Source organism: Carassius gibelio, chromosome B9 (assembly GCF_023724105.1).
Source record: "Carassius gibelio isolate Cgi1373 ecotype wild population from Czech Republic chromosome B9, carGib1.2-hapl.c, whole genome shotgun sequence".
NCBI lineage: Eukaryota > Metazoa > Chordata > Actinopteri > Cypriniformes > Cyprinidae > Carassius > Carassius gibelio.
In genome coordinates, this window is record NC_068404.1 from 17,794,016 (window position 1) to 17,810,458 (window position 16,443).

A 16,443-nucleotide genomic window follows, 5' to 3' on the forward strand; every position below is an offset into this window, starting at 1 on the left:
CCTTCTTGGCTACAGCGGTGTGACGGCGAACTTCCGGTCGCTGTAGCCGTTCCATTCGCAGCTGTTGCTTAAAGTCCCTACTGTCTAAAAGAGCGACAAAATGTCCACAGCTCACTTCACGTTTGACGACGAACAAAACACACCCAGACATTACTGCACTACCTTGTGATGTCAAATTTAATCCATCATTCAACTAATTCAGATATATTGTCTTTCAATTGCCTTTCAAGGTCCTCATTTTAGTTCCCTATCGACCTCATTCCACTGTGTCTGGTTTTGTAGACTTCAAGAAGAGCTGGATCTAAGCAGCAGGTGTTATGTGAATAGTATGCACTGATGTTCATGTGATTCAGGTGTAATGCAGCCTTTGATGTTGTGTTAAACAAGACATTATGAGGATCAGCACCAAGGCCGCCTGTATCCCAGCATCTTCTGTTAGTCTATTAGACTCTGAATGCCCAAAACCAAAATGGCATAGTGCAGGAAGCTCAGACCTCCACTTGGGAGTGTCACAGTTCTGCAGAGTCTAGTTCCAACCCTGATTAAACACACCTAAAACAGAAATTACAGCTCTTCAGGATTTCTAGGGTGCTTATCAACCAGAAGGACTATATCCTGCATACTTCAGATGCTGTGTCATCAAGCACCATCCAAGATCCTTCTCAATTTGAAACATCCTTGGAAGGCAGCCTTCTTTTCACATCCTTCATTCGGTGTATGTTGAAGGATGCATTAAGTGTTTCCTTTGTATCTTTTAATAACCCACAATTAGGGGTGGCTGATATGGAAAATCATATCACAATTTTATCACAATTCTTTGTCATGTTGGTTTTGCTATTTTGCAAGTTGTCTGAGCATTACAGCCAAACTAATTTCCTTATTATGAAGACAAAGCCTTTCAAGGTAAAAAAAAAAAAAAAAAAAAAAAAGGCAGATATTTAGGCCAAAGAGGGCTAAGATAACAATCTTTGTTCTTATTTTTTACTAACAAAAATAAAATAAAAGACAAAGATACACATTACAACTACACATAAAATACAAATAAAACTATCAGTGCTTTATTTTCTGGTACAATGTGTGTATTTAGCAGGAGCATTTCAAGAAGTTGAATGAACAAATATAAAAATAAAATACTATATGAAGTGATTCCTAAATTTAAATTTCTTTAGTCAAGAGCAGTGAGTGATTTTTCTCTTTGTGTTTTGTTTTTATTCATGTTAAATAGTAAACCCAAAAATACAAATTCTGCCAACTGTCTGTCAATTCTGTCATAGTGTTATATTTTTATACCTCCATTTACTCACTCAAAAGTGATTTTAAACCTGAGTGAGTTTCTTTCTTCAAAAAATAAATGCTATTTTGAGGAATGTGGAAAACCAATTCCAGTTGCTGGTCCACAGTGACTTCCATAGTATTTTTTTTGCTAATATCAAATTCAATGTGGACCAACAACTGTTTGGTTGCCCACATAATTCTAAATATCTTCTTTTGTGTTCAGCACAAGAAAGAAATTTATACAGGTTTGGGACAACGTGACTGAGTAAATAATGACAAAAATGAAATTTTAGTGTAATCTATCCCTTGACAGCAATGACAGTAGGCTGCATGTTTAATAGGCCTACTGTCCCTTTAAGACCTGAACGCATCTAATATACAGGCACATGTATAAGTTTTTCTCTCAACTGTTTACTTTCATTTTAGACATAACCAGCTTTAGTCTACATGTAAACCTTGTGTGTTTTTACAGTATTAGCGCAAAAGGTAACTTAGTTCAATAATCAGATGCTATTTGACAGGCTTTAGCGCACGCATCGCTTTGGTTGTATGCGGCACTCAGAAAAAGCACAGGTCAGACCAGCGCTCGAAGGAAACATTTGAAAGCACATGCAGATAATGAGAGTGTAACTCTACCGCTGAGATAACACTGCTGTGAATGCATGTGGCATTGTACAGTATATGACGGAGACGCCTAAGCTGCAGTTGACAGAATGTGTGCTGTAGCATGATACTACAAGGTTTCTTCAAAAGTATTTTTGTTGTCCACGATCAAAAATCTTAATACCGCACACCCCTACCCACAATCACACATTTTAATTCACAAAAAAGAAGTGGTGTAAAATAAGCAATGCTACATATATATTTTCCCCCCACATTTTGTTACGTCCATGCCTTAACGTTAAACTGCTTTTTTTTTCCACACTCAATTACAAAGCAAAAAAAAACAAGTTTTTAACATCTTTGCAAATTTATCACAAATAAAGAACTTAAATGATTCCATTGCATAAGTAATCATACCCTTATCTGGGACAGTTTAAACTTGGCTCAGGAGCATCCATATTGCTTGTAGATGTTACAACACTTCGATTGAAGTTGGCTTGTGGCAAATTCAATTGAATGGGTATGATTTGGAAAGGCACACACACATCTCAATAAAAGGTTTAACAGCTGAAAATGCATATCTGGGTAAAAATCAAGCCCTGAGGTTAAAAAAAAGAAAGAAAAAAAACTGCATGTAGAGCTCAGAAAAAGGACTGCGTCATGCGGGGAAGATTACAGAAAAAATTCTGCTTCAATGAAAAACGGTAGAATTTAGTCTCCGTTACCCTTACTGTAAGAAGTTTATAACAACTAGGCCTCTTCCTAGAGCTGGACTTCTGCCCAAACTGAGCAACTGATGGAGAAGGGCTTTGGTTAGAGTGGGGACCAAGAACCTGATGGTCACTTTAGTTGAGCTCCATGATCTTATGTGGAGATTGGAGAAACCTACAGAAGGACAAACATTATGGTGGTGTAGTCAAACTCAATCCTCTCCTCAGTGAAAACCAATGAAACCACACTTGGATTAGGTAAAGCACTCTCAGACTTTGAGAAACAAGATACTCTAGTCTAATGAACCTCAATTTCCAAGCATCATGTTTGAAGGAAACAAGCTCTTCTCATTAACTGCAGAGTACCATCCCAAAAGTATGCTGGTAGCAGCCTCATGCCGTGGGGCTGTTTTTCAGCAGCAGGGACTGAACGACTTATCAGAGCAGAAGAAAAGCTCAGTCCCCTAAAATATTGAGATAGCCTTAATGAAACCCTGCCCAGCGAATTCAGAAACTCAGAATGGGCAGAAGGTTCACCTTCCAACAGGACAATGACACCAAGCACACCGCAAAAGTGGCTTCTAGATAACTCTGTGAATGTCCTTGAGTGGCCCAGCCAGAGCCTGGGCTTGAATGCAATCAGCTATTCCTTGAGATACCTGAAAATGTGCCCCTATCCAACCTGACAGAGCTTGAGAGGTGAAGAGGTGAGGAAAAGAATGGCAGATAATTGCCAAATTCTGATGTGCAAAGCTTGTATAAAATAAATTTATGACAATTGTTTTTCTTTTTTCATTAGGGTGTAGTGAGGTGTAGATTGATGTGGAAAAAAGTAATTCAAAGCAGTTTAACATAAGGTATCAACATAAAATGTGAAAAAAAGGGGTATGACCACCTTATAGGGCTTATGTGTGTGTGTGTGTGTGTGTGCGCAAGTTTTTGTGACATATCAGGAAACAACTGTGTATAATGACATGGGTATGACAGGGATTACAAGGAAAGGGTGACTTGAGGACATAACCCATGTCCCCATTTTTCAAAACGCTTATAAATCATACAGAATGAGTTTTTTTGAGAAAGTAAAAAACGGCACAAAGTTTCCTGTAAGGGTTAGGTGTAGGGTTTGTGTAGGGCCATAGAATATACAGTTTGTACAGTATAAAAACCATTACACCTATGGGATGAATTCACTTTTCACAAAAACAAACTTATGTATACAAAAGTAAAAGTACTTTTTAATAGCATTTTCATGCCATGACCGTTGACACAAACTTTTATAATGCAGCCATACAGGCTTACTAGATGGTCTCAATTTAGCATTAAATGAAAAGAAGGACTGTAGCTTAGAAGCCTCAGAAGGACTGGGGGTTTAGGAAGGACACAGGCTTGCTAGGAAGCAGCCGTCTGATTGAAATGCACCCCTACAAACTTCCAGGCAGGTTGGGGCTAAATTCTGCCTATTGTATAGTGCCATGTTTTATCATATTGTGTCATTTCATCATGTTGCATTATTTATAATATTTATATCATCATATTGTATAAAAGTATAGTGAAGAATACAATATGATTGCACAACAATTATACAAATTTTGACAATTCACATTTTATATTATTTGGGTCATATTGTACTTTACAATGTCATGTTGTATCCTATTGTATTGTGATTTCACTTATGCTTTTGGTATTATTATTCCCTCAGTGACCTTGACTGCTGCAAATAGTCTCACCTTCTCCCCATCTCATCTTCTATGCATATGCACAGCCATGAACCTGCCCTCTGATGCTCTTCAGGTCTTAGCACCCTGCAGGGAAAATGCTCACACTGCCAAAAATACTAACATTAACATAGCAGCACAGAGATCCAGATTCTCACAGCAACATGTCACAAACACAACAGACGCCAGATAATTGGCCTGGTGGCTAGTAGACAAGATTTGACGTATTAGATTTGAGCTCAAGCGGATAATAAGAGTTCAAGTTCTGCATGATAGTGTGTTTCTGTGTATGAATGGTGCAGTTTAGTCTAGTGGTTGACCAATATTGTTTTTTTTGATAGACGATGCTGATATCTTGTAAAGCAGAGGGGCAGATAGCCAATAGCTAAAAGTTTAAAGCATTCAATTCACACGGACCGACCGTCACACAGAAAACACACAATCATGCTGGATTAAAATGCACACTTCACAAGATCTCACAGCTGGATTCGATTACATTTGCTAGGTTTGTGAAATTACATGTTCATAAGTCATTCAAAGATTTGTTTAAATTATATAAATGCTTATTTGCTTAACGTTAACTGCAAACGTTAAAGTATTATAATGTTTGCCTTTCTATTACTAATAATATAAAAGCAATTGCTACAAAACTTTCTGTAAACATGAATTCCTTTGTTTAACCATTCTATCTGATAATAAGACAGATCTATAACCATATTAGACAGAACTGTTAACAATGACAGTAAACAAGAGTGAGAATGTGAGCACTGTGTGCTCAGATGTTGCCGCTCTCAGCACGGTCAAAATAAAAGTCCCGCCTCGAACACATCGGTCAAGCAAAAAAAATGTATTGGTCGTTGCCGATATTTGAAAAATGTCAAATATCAGCCGATATACCAGCCTTGGTGATATATCGGTTGACCACTAGTTTTGTCTACCAGGCACACTCAAGCAAGCCCTTTAAACCACCATCAGACCAAGCAAGAGAAAGAAAAGACACACACACACTCATACAGTCCGTAATCCGTTATAGCGGAGTGTTGTGGAGGAAGGAACTATGGAGCTTGTGCTGAAGACCCCTTAGACAAATCAATATGACTGTAAGCTTATCACTGATTTAATGCAGAGGGAGTATTAGAAGTAATTACATTCAGAGAATTGTCAAAATGAGACTTCTGTAAGTGTGTAGAGAAGAGATTATGAAAAGATTCTAAAAAGCACTGCACTGGGATGATAAATCCATTTAAAAAAGGAAGATTGAACAAAACAGACAAAAATGTGAAAACCCAAATACATACAAAGAGAAAGAGTGAGCTATAGAACAAATGAACTCCCTACATAGCCTGTGTTAGCAGAAATATACAAAAGTATACGAGTGAATAGAATTTTAGTCTATTTTTGCTACACATAGCTTGTGAAGTCATACTTCACTTTACTGGATGACATAAATTGGATTAGATATTGCCACCCACCCACACACACACACACACGTACGTACGTACAGGTGCATCTCAATAAATTAGGGTGTCGTGGAAATGTTTCAGTAGCTCAACTCAAATTGTGCAACTTGTGTATTAAATAAATTCAATGCACACAGACTGAAGTAGTTTAAGTCTTGGGTTCTTTTAATTGTGATGATTTTGGCTTACATTTAACAAAAATCCGTTAGGGTTAACCCTAACCCTATCTCAACAAATTTGAATATAGTGAAATGCCAATCAGCTAATCAACTCAAAACACCTGCAGGTTTCCTGAGCCTTCAAAATGGTCTCTCAGTTTGGTTCACTAGGCTATACAACCATGGGGAAGACTGCTAATCTGACAGTTGTCTAGAAGACAATCATTGACACCCTTCACAAGGAGGGCAAGCCACAAACATTCATTGACAAAGAAGCTGGCTGTTCACAGAGTGCTGTATCCAAGCATGTTAACAGAAAGTTGAGTGGAAAGAAAAATTGAAGAAATCTTCTATTGTCCAATTTTGTTAAGCCTATGTGAATTGTAGCCTCTGTTTCCTGTTCTTAGCTGACAGGAGCGGCACCCAGTGTGGTCTTCTGCTGCTGTAGCCCATCTGCTTCAGGGTTTTTTGTGTGGTGCGTTCAGAGATGGTTTTTCTTATATATTGGTTAAACGAGTGGTTGACTGAATTACTGTAGCCTTTCTATCATCTCTGACCTCTGACATCAAGGCATTTTTATCCACACAACTACCGCTTACTGGATATTTTCTCTTTCTCGGACCATTCTCTGTAAACTCTAGAGATGGTTGCTAGTGAAAATCCCAGTAGATCAGCAGTTTTTTTAAATCCTCAGACCAGCGCATCTGGCACAAAACATTCCGATACTTGGTTTGAACTTCAAGTCGTCTTCACCACATCTAGATGCCTAAATGCATTGAGTTGCTGCCATGTAATTGGCTGATTAGCAATTTGTGTTACCAAGCAATTAAACCAGTGTACCTAATAAAGTGTCCGGTGAGTGTATGTGCGTGAATAAATGGGAGCTCCTATGCATCTGAGTTTGAGCTAGAGTTCTGCGGTTATGTGCTGTTCAAGGTAGATTCATAAATCTAAATTTGGATCTAATGAGATTTTATAATGACCAAGTTTGTAATATTCCTTAATAATCACACTTCCAATAGCCATTTTATCATTTACATCCAGTATTAGAGTAAATAATTGCTTTCCTGTATAAAGTTGCACCTCTGTTACACTGCATAAAAATGAGAGTCTGCTGTTTCCATTACACTGCTTCTAAGCTTACCTTGTGAAACAGATCTGAGATTCATGCTTTAATATCAGGTTCTATCACGTAAACTCCTTTAACACACACACTTCACATGCAAAAGCAAACAACAAACCCTGACAGACACCATTAACAATGTTCACAGCTAACTTCTCTGCATTCTTATCTTTCTCCTCTGAGCTTTGGAAACATAGCAGCTAATCCACATAAGAAAGATGAATTCAGCACTTTTGTTTAATCACACGAAGCAAGAGAGGTGTGTTACCGTAGCAGAGGAGAGAAAGGCATTATGGAAGCATCTTTTCCTGTCAGCTCCTGTCCCTTCAACAGGCTCTGTAGAGCTAGCACTGCGCTCATTCAACAGAAGCTTAGTAAATCATACAAAACAAATACAACAGGCAGATCTGTAGTCACTAAAAAAAAATGATGAAAGACAACAATCAGCAGGTGTCGTTGTGATAACATGAATGAACGAGATGTAGTTCTTCAAAGGTTGTATGTGTGAGGTAAATCAAATGAATGTTGTACTTTTTTGTGCATAAGAAAATATAGTATGTTAACACTGAGGAAAATCGAGAATGTTTGCATTGAGCAGTGAATATGTTAGCACTATGTTTACATGAAGTAAATCTGGTGTATTGGCATTTTAAGACTAGTAAATCTAGCGTTGGGCTAGTGGTTTTGTGACACACTATGTCCTAACAAGATGAAAAGTAATAAAATTATATCAATAAGCAATTTGTATTCCCAGACCAGATGCAACAGGGCTACAAGACACAACAAAATCAATCACAATATACAGTCAATCAAAAGAGCTTCTGGGTAGGTTCTCTCTGCAAGCGCTGTCTCTCACTAACAAAACAGATAAGTACATAATCAAATTCATAAAAAAATTTTTTTTTAACATTATTCAAAACATATACTCAGTGACTTGATACAATCTTTACCATCAAATACATTTGTTTTTGTACACGGGCTTCACAGTTTGAAGTTATTTTCAACACCTGAGGGAAAGTATCAATTTTAATATTGTACAAAACACATACCTAAGATAATCACTGAGCCATCAAATGCCGCTTTTGCTGATCAAGACAAAAACTCTAACATGGAATTGATACAGCATGGTAATAAATGTTAATATACCAACGCATCCTATGTTAGATTAGTCAGATGAGAGCTGTAAACTAGTGCATGAGTGGGAGAGTATAAAAGTAAATACATATGATAAAAAAAAAAGTCACAAACGTGATGAGTAAGGTAAAGTTTGAGTACTGTCCTAGACTCACACAAACACAAACACTGACTAAGTTGCTATTAAACTGTGACAGCTCTTAGTCATCAAACACAAACACAGCTGTTAGCATTTAAAACAAGCAATGAAAACTGCGTAGAAAAAATGGACAGCAGGACACTTTGGTCCAGTTTTATCATAATTCACTGACAAAACAAGAGTGTTTTTTGAGAGAAGTACCATCAGCAGCCAGTCTGTCACTCACTCTCAGAAAGCAGAGAAATTGGTCAGTGATACAAATGAAAAGCTACGGCAAAGGTGGGTTTAGGAAACTGGAGTAATGTGTATCGCGGTACCAGAGTGCATTTAAATGAAGGCAGAACACACACATCCAGAGAGTAAAAAGAGGGTTAAGGCCCCAAAGCGAGCAGCAGATGGCCCCGCTGTGAGGAGTCCGCTGAGAGATGCTGGGATGCTGGATTTCATCCTGCAGGGTATTCATACAAATGTATGTACAGGATCTATGTGTTTGGAATGAGGAGAAAAAAAGAAAAGGTGGTGGATATCTTTTGATGAATAGCAGATGTCTCCTCTATAACCTGCATAGTACATTAAGACTCCACATTCCCAATCTAAAACACATTAACACTAAGATAGAGCAGATGGCAGTGCCCTATATTCCCTCATCCACATTACCTGGCAGACCTCTCATTACGGCTAATTCTGGACTTTTCACAACTCATTTTTTAATCCTGGGTAAACAGTCCTGTTCCACATGTACCACAATGTTCACACAATACCCTAAATTCAAAACTAATCAAAGGTAGTCGTGTTTTTTTAGACTAGGCTACATTTTTAAACCCTAGGTCAGTGGTTCCCAACTTTTTCAACTCGTGGCCCACACAACCAAACACATATGTTTGTGCGGCCCACTGCAACAAAATTAACTGACCCCACTATAGTTGGGTTAATAACTTATTACTCAGAAGCTAGATTGTTAACTGTCTTTATTGAATGAACTGGCAATGAACAGGAAATAACTCAGGCTGCATGGCACCGCTTGGCACAACTGCTGTTGTTCTGTAGCTTATGCAGCAAAAAATCTAAGATAAATTGACGGTTTATTCTTAAACCAATCAGCGAGCTCGAATAGTGGAAGCATAGTTACAGTTTAATATTTATTTTTTGTTAATTATATGAAATTATGTTATGACTCAGACATTTTTACATATATGAACAATATTATTATTTATTTTAATAGTAATTGGCGGCCCACAGATTGAAAACCACTGCCCTAGGTTATTTACTTTTACTAGTACTAGCCACATTTTCTTATGTATCACTTTATAAAACACAAATGGTTTCCAAGAAGCTTTACAAAAAAAACAAAAAATAAATCAATTTAGCAAATTTAATCACACTAGACAAACTGATGGTTGATAACAAGCGGCTACAGAGTGACTGGCTATTTAATAGTCCATTTTTACAGCTTCAATGTGTTTCTGATCACGCTCTTGTATAACAGTCTTTAACTGAAAGAGTTCCTCAATTGTGGTTTTGTTTGTTTATAGCCCATGTATAGACTTTTACTTGCTGCCGACTGTATTTAGACTTCGAAATTAATAAATGTTGTGTTCATTTGTGAAAATTATGATGAACAAAGTCAAATGTTGCAGAATTATTTTCTCTAATAATCCAAAAGCCAGTAGAAAATGGTACTGGGTTCTTGTCAAGAGAACTAGGGTGATGCTAACTTGAGTTTAGCTGAAAAGCTCAACAATAATCTCAGTTTCACACACAAAGACACTAATTATTCTTAGAACATAAGCCTTACCTACCAACACACACTTATGTGGGGACAAAATGATCATTCCCCCAAGTACTAAAACAAAAGAAAAACATTTATTTCCAGGTTTAGGAGTTTAGAGACAAGCAGCAATTTGAAAGTGAAAATAATGGCATTTACTGCAAGCAGTGCTGACTCATCATCTTCAGCCCACAGGCTATTCAGCATTATGTAAAAGGTCTTAAAGTGTCACCACCAACTAAAATACATTAAACTTGATCAATATAAAAAGTCAACTAGATTTGAATATAATTTTTGTTAGTAACAAGAGCGGTGCAAGAAATCCCAAAACCCTGAATATGAAAACTGGAACAGTAATGCTTAGCAAACAACTCTAAAAAGACATTTTCAAATCTGCTTCATTTAGGAACACATCTCACACAGTAAGACGCATTTTGTGGTACATTTGGAAGAGTGAAAATCAAATGCTGCATAACATCAGTAGAAATCTGTAAGAGCGTTTTAAGACAGTCTGTTCCAGTCAAGCGCAAATCAGCCAGTGGCTATAACTCTCGAGAATTATTTTTATCCAAGATTGCAACCCATTTTCAAAAAATGATAATTCTACCTGTAGAGAGCCTGGTTTGATTTAAAATGCTACAGATTAAATGGGCCAAAACTGTTCAATTTAAAAAGGAATGTGAAGTAATTAAGTGAGAGAGAAGAAAAACAATGACGGAGAGAGAATACATTTGCAGGTGTTGCAAATATTAGAAGATACAGAGTGCTTGTAAGTTCAAAGCACGTAAACTAAACACACTAGTGTTGTCATGGTACCAAAATTATAGTATTCGGTACCAATGCCAGTGAAACGGTTCTCGGTACCAAAGCAAAACACAAAAAACATGCTAATTGAACAGCATTATTTTATATTAAAAACATTAAACAACCAATACCATTCTTTATACTTACTTAAAATTGTCTTTCGATGTCCACAAGTAAAAAAAAGTATGAAAAAAGGAAAACGAGTTTCACCCAAAAGTTTGTCATATTTCTAAGTCTGACCAAACGCAAGATAATTGACACCAGCTAAAATATAACTTTTCACTAAATAACAAACCTTAGCTTTTATAATACGTTTAGAAAAATGTACATAACCAACAGATGGAAACTGTAGTATTAAAAACTTTTTTTAGGCAAACAAAAGGTGTTTACTATTAAAATTAAAACATGGAAGAAATGTTGTGTGATTATTCCTTAAAAAATAACGTTGGTTTCATTTTTCATTCAGTAGTAGGCTATGTACATTCTACTGAAAAATAGACTTCAAATCAAACCGGACTTTTATTTTGACAGGTTGCAGTGAATACCTTTATAGTTCTGTGTATGCGATATGACGCTAGTTTTACTTCAATCAAATGATCAGATGTTCATGAAGGATCTCTCAGAGAAGTTCTGGAGATGCTGTTCATGTGTTTACATCCTCATTTCGTGAGACTGCAGATGCTGAAATCACCGCAAGCGTTACGCGCGCTACAGTATGTGTGTAAATTAACAAATCAAACCTTGCGTCTGCAGCATTTATAAACAGAGTCATGCAGAACATGCAGAATTAATATTTAAATCGACTTTTGCAGATTAATAGTTACAGATGCTAGTCCATATAGTGATTTGATTTAAGTATAATGACCTACTTTTGATGAATTCATTCAAAATGTGAAAAATTTTGACAAGATTCTGTGACATTCCGCATTAAACTATGAATTCTGTTTTTATGACAGGATTCTGCAATTCCGTCCGCCTTTTCCACAACACAGAAATCATAGTGCCCTGCAATATGAAAACAAAGTTACACTAGCGGTGAGCCAACATAAAAAGTTTTGCTTATCAGAGACACAGATGCTACTACACACACTATTACAGAGGAACAAGACTACATAGGGAAGTCGATAGTGTGGGACCATTTTGGGTACACCAAGAATGACCAGTGTCTCATTAAAATATTGCCATGGAAACTGCTGCTAAAGAGCGAATACAAAGCTTGAAACTATTTTAACGCACGACATGAAGGCAAGACTGACGCGAAGCCATGGCTCGTTAGCTCAGCATTCTGCCTGCTTTACATCAGACAGAGATGAAATGGTGCGGTAAGATCACATTTATTTGAATTAATTAATTTATAACATTTAGCTACTTTAATTATTTGATCGAGAGAAAGAGAAGTGCGTGTGTGAACCTGCGCCTCTCTACAAATATTCTAGGTTTTTTTTACCCCTTGTTGCTGATAAATGTAATGTTGCAATTCAGTATCTAAGCAATTAAAAAGTCACGGGACAGCGTTCACAACAAGTTTGTGTCCGCCTGAGTGTTTGTATGTGTGCACAGCGCGATCTCTGATCTCACAAACCAAAATAATATAGATTATTTTATCAGGCTTCATGTAAAATCATATGAATTGTTATAAAGAATTATTAAAATGAATACGTATGGATGACAGTTGATTATAATAATAGTTTAGTTTATCTCCCTCATTATTAATAGATTCCCCTGCAGGATAAATAAACTTAGAAGTCTTATATTAATAATACATTAGCATTGTTATTTATTATCCCTTTTAAATCATTAATCATATGTTAAAAAAACAAAAAAGACAAAAAAAAAAAACACAATCTTTCCAGTTCTCTGCCTCAGGTCCCAATGAAATGTAAAGGATGCACAAACTGAAAACACTAAATACTTTTGTGATCTATTTTCATTAGTTATTTTCAAAAGGGAAATACTAACATGGATGTTAACAGCGCAGATATGACCTAAAATAAATTGTGTTCGAAGACGAACAAAGCTTTTATGGGTCTGCAATGACAAGGGGGGTAAGTGATTAATGACAAAACTTTGATTTTGGGGTGGAGTATCCCTTTAAGCTCAGAACTGATTTTCTAATGCTTATTATATTAGCGTTAGCCAAACTTATTCAAACGATGAACTACGCTAATGGCGATGTTTGTCAATCTGACATTCAAATTCAAATTAATTAAACTTGCCTGTTTGAACTCTTTCATTTGATCCGGGTGTCTGCATTTTGATAGTTTGATGCGTTTCCTCCTTTTAAGGTCGTCATGTCTCAATGCTTTTATGAAGAGGATAGCTAACAGATAGCGCATCATGAACCGGGGTTGACCGGGTACTTGGTACCACCAGTACTTAAGAAAACCTGGTACTGTAATGTTTTCTGTTTTTTTGTACTGACTTGGTACCGAAATACTGGGTCTTACTTACACACACACACACACACACACACCCCTCACCTCTCTGATTTTGTCCCTTTTTTCCTTGGTGTCAGGGTCCCCTGGGTCACCATCTTTGACCCCTACTAGTTTGGGCATAGGTACTGGAGGCAGTGGTTTGGGTCCATCTTTCTTCTTCAGGTCCTCGACTACCTTGGTCTTCTCTGTCTGGATCTCTGCCTTCAGCTCCTCTTTGGATTTACGGAGCTTTTCCTTGGCCTCCTGCAGTGCCCGCTCGTGATCTGCCCGGATCTTGTCACGAAGGCTCTCCTCTTCCTCCCTGCAGACGCACAGTGAAATACATTAGCAAAGAATAACTTTAATTTCAATTTAAAAAAAAAAAAAAGGTGTTATTTTTACAACATGTTTTGTAAAATGTAAAACTTATATAAATTGTTCATATAAATATAAATGTGTGCCAGTATTTTTTTTTACAGATCTACTGCTTGTGGAAAAGTTCAGTGCCAGTAAGAATTAATTTTTTTAAAAGAAATGAATACATTTATTCAGCAAGACCTTGCATTTAAAAAAGAATTCTCATTCGAATAAATTACAACAAATCATCATATAGAAATCATAAAATTATAAACATTTACAAATAATCATATGACACTGAAGACTGAAAAATCAGATGTCAAAGAAAAAAAAAAACATTTAAAAAAATTAAAATAAAAAACTTTATTTTTTATTTATAAAAAAAAAAAAATGTATTTATACAAATATCCACAGATGCAAGAACTGAACTCCACCCCCAGAGGACAGTACACCAACAAACAAACAAACCACATCAATCTCTCCAACAAACCAACATAGGTTTAGAACCAAACAATCAGCTCATATAAATATCTTGGGGTTCTGTTGTAAATCTTCCTGTCAGTGGAAAAATGGCAGTTATTTGACTGCAGGGACAATAATCACAGACTTTTACATTGCTCGCAGCTTCTATAATAAGGCAGACAATCTACTCACAGGCATTTCTTCTACAATTGAAAAACACAGAACATCTCAACATCAGCTTATGTAATGCCACTGAGCCTGCGATTCTGCCCCGCTGCTGAATCTAAAGCACCAAAGCAAAATAAATTATATTTGTACATTATAAGCTTGCAGTCTGAATTGAATGCGACGAGTTAAAAAGAGCCAGATACTGTGAAATAAAAGAAAGACAGTGAACAGACATATACATCTTTCAACTGCATTGATTTTTCTGGCATAAAACGTAAAACAAACATACAAGTGAGAGTTGATTCTCATAATGAATCAGTCAGAGAGACTCCAGAATCATCGGTTTAGAACATTCTAATGAACCTTCCACTGAATCAGTAGTTTTTGAGTAAACATCTGACTGATTAAGTGAACCCCAAATTATTATTTCCATTCATGTTCAACATATAATGAACCGAAAGTGTTTACCAAACACACTTAGACTGTGTGACTTAAATTACCATAATTACTGGCTGCTTTTTTCATAACCACGCATAGGTTATTCAGAAATCATTTACATGGTGCTTTGTAATAAATGGGAATAAAATGGAATTAAAAGAAAAAATGTGATTTTGTTCCGTATGTGTGTAGTTAAAAGCAATTATGGGAGCCGAGTGTGGGAGAACACACAAGAGACTAATCATATAATACAAGCCACTAAGTAACAATCTGATACCACAGACACACAAAGAAGAATAAGGGTGGAGACAGAAGATTATTTAGGTCTTGTGAATCAATGAAGCACACCAGACTAAAGAGAGAGCAGGAGGGGATTGTAAGGAAAAGAGGTCAGGTGGATACAGTGACACAGACAGTGATATGCTGGGGCGACGCGGGTTATCTCAGACTGGTTCGCTCATTGTTAAATACGGCCTGGAAACGTTCCCAAGGTGACAGTGAGACTGGGTGGGGAAGACCGACAAAACATCTGCTAAACTATACTGGCTGAACATTCATTTGAATGCTTTCCCTAGTGCAGGGTTTCCCAATCCTGTTCCTGGAGAACCCCCAACACTGCATGGTTTTGGGGTCTCTCTTAGGGGAGACATCTAAAATGTGCAGTGTTGGGGGTTCTCCAGGACCAGGATGGGGAACCACTGCCCTGGTACATTGTGTATTAATGACAATATTTAGTCACTATTTTGCATCATGGTGCTTCATTAGCATAAACGATACATGCAACGGACAGTAGCGTCATTGTACTGAAGGATAAAAGCTGTAATTACAGTAAAGCTTTACTGAGTACTGATACATGCATTTTTGATGTGCGGGTTAAATGACAGGGGCGAGCGTGAACTGGAAAAATGTGGGCACTAATGGCTCCTTGCGAGGGACATGAGAGCAAAGGGCTTTGCTAATGACAGTAAACACCAATAAAACTCTGCATTGCATTAAAATAGAGACATCTAATGTCTATGGTAAAGCTCCACTATAATGGATTCACCTACAAATCTCAGCCTGCAACCACTCACCGCCTCTCACATTATTCTTTTGGATTCATTTATTTTTTTTGCTCCATAATCTCTCTTTCTTTGAGAGGCTTTCTCAAAGCTGCAGTAGAGTCTAGGTGTTTTCATGGAAGGTTCATTATGTCAAACATGTAATCAGCAGCATGTCAACATTTGTCTGAATCAATTACCCCAACTGAGACAAAGTCAGTCTAGGGCAAATCAAAGTGTGGCTGCATTAACATGTTTAGCTCAATCAATTGCGTATGGTACTACTTTTTATGATAAATACCTTTTATCTCAGGCATTATGTGAACCCACCTACAGTACAACATTCACGTGCTCTAGCTGGAATATACTTTGGAACGTAAAAGTGCTCAATGTATGCATGTATCATTTTACGAAGCTATGAGAATACTTTTTGTGTCAAACCTATATACTGTGAGTAAATCACTTGCATAAGTGACTAAATCTTCAGTCTGGGTGACTGAATGATGTCTAATATTAGCCATTGGCTAATAAATTCTCAGTTTTTACTCACCAGTGTGTGAGTTGGAGGAGTATAAGTTTAGCACAGATATATTTTTACTCGCCGAACACACTGAGCGCTTCAGAGCTTCATTCTCAGTCAAGCCATCTGTGCTATTTTACAGTTTATCTCAA

General features: G+C 36.9%; 1 protein-coding gene across 1 annotated transcript in view; it reads right to left on the reverse strand.

Annotated features, from left to right (window-relative positions):
- Positions 1-16,443, reverse strand: part of LOC127964879 (mannosyl-oligosaccharide 1,2-alpha-mannosidase IB) — an 84,050-nt gene that overhangs the window by 53,199 nt on the left and 14,408 nt on the right. The window contains exon 3 of the mRNA XM_052565307.1: positions 13,370-13,628. Coding sequence (XP_052421267.1) covers positions 13,370-13,628 — 259 coding nt within the window. The remainder of the gene's footprint in view (positions 1-13,369; positions 13,629-16,443) is intronic.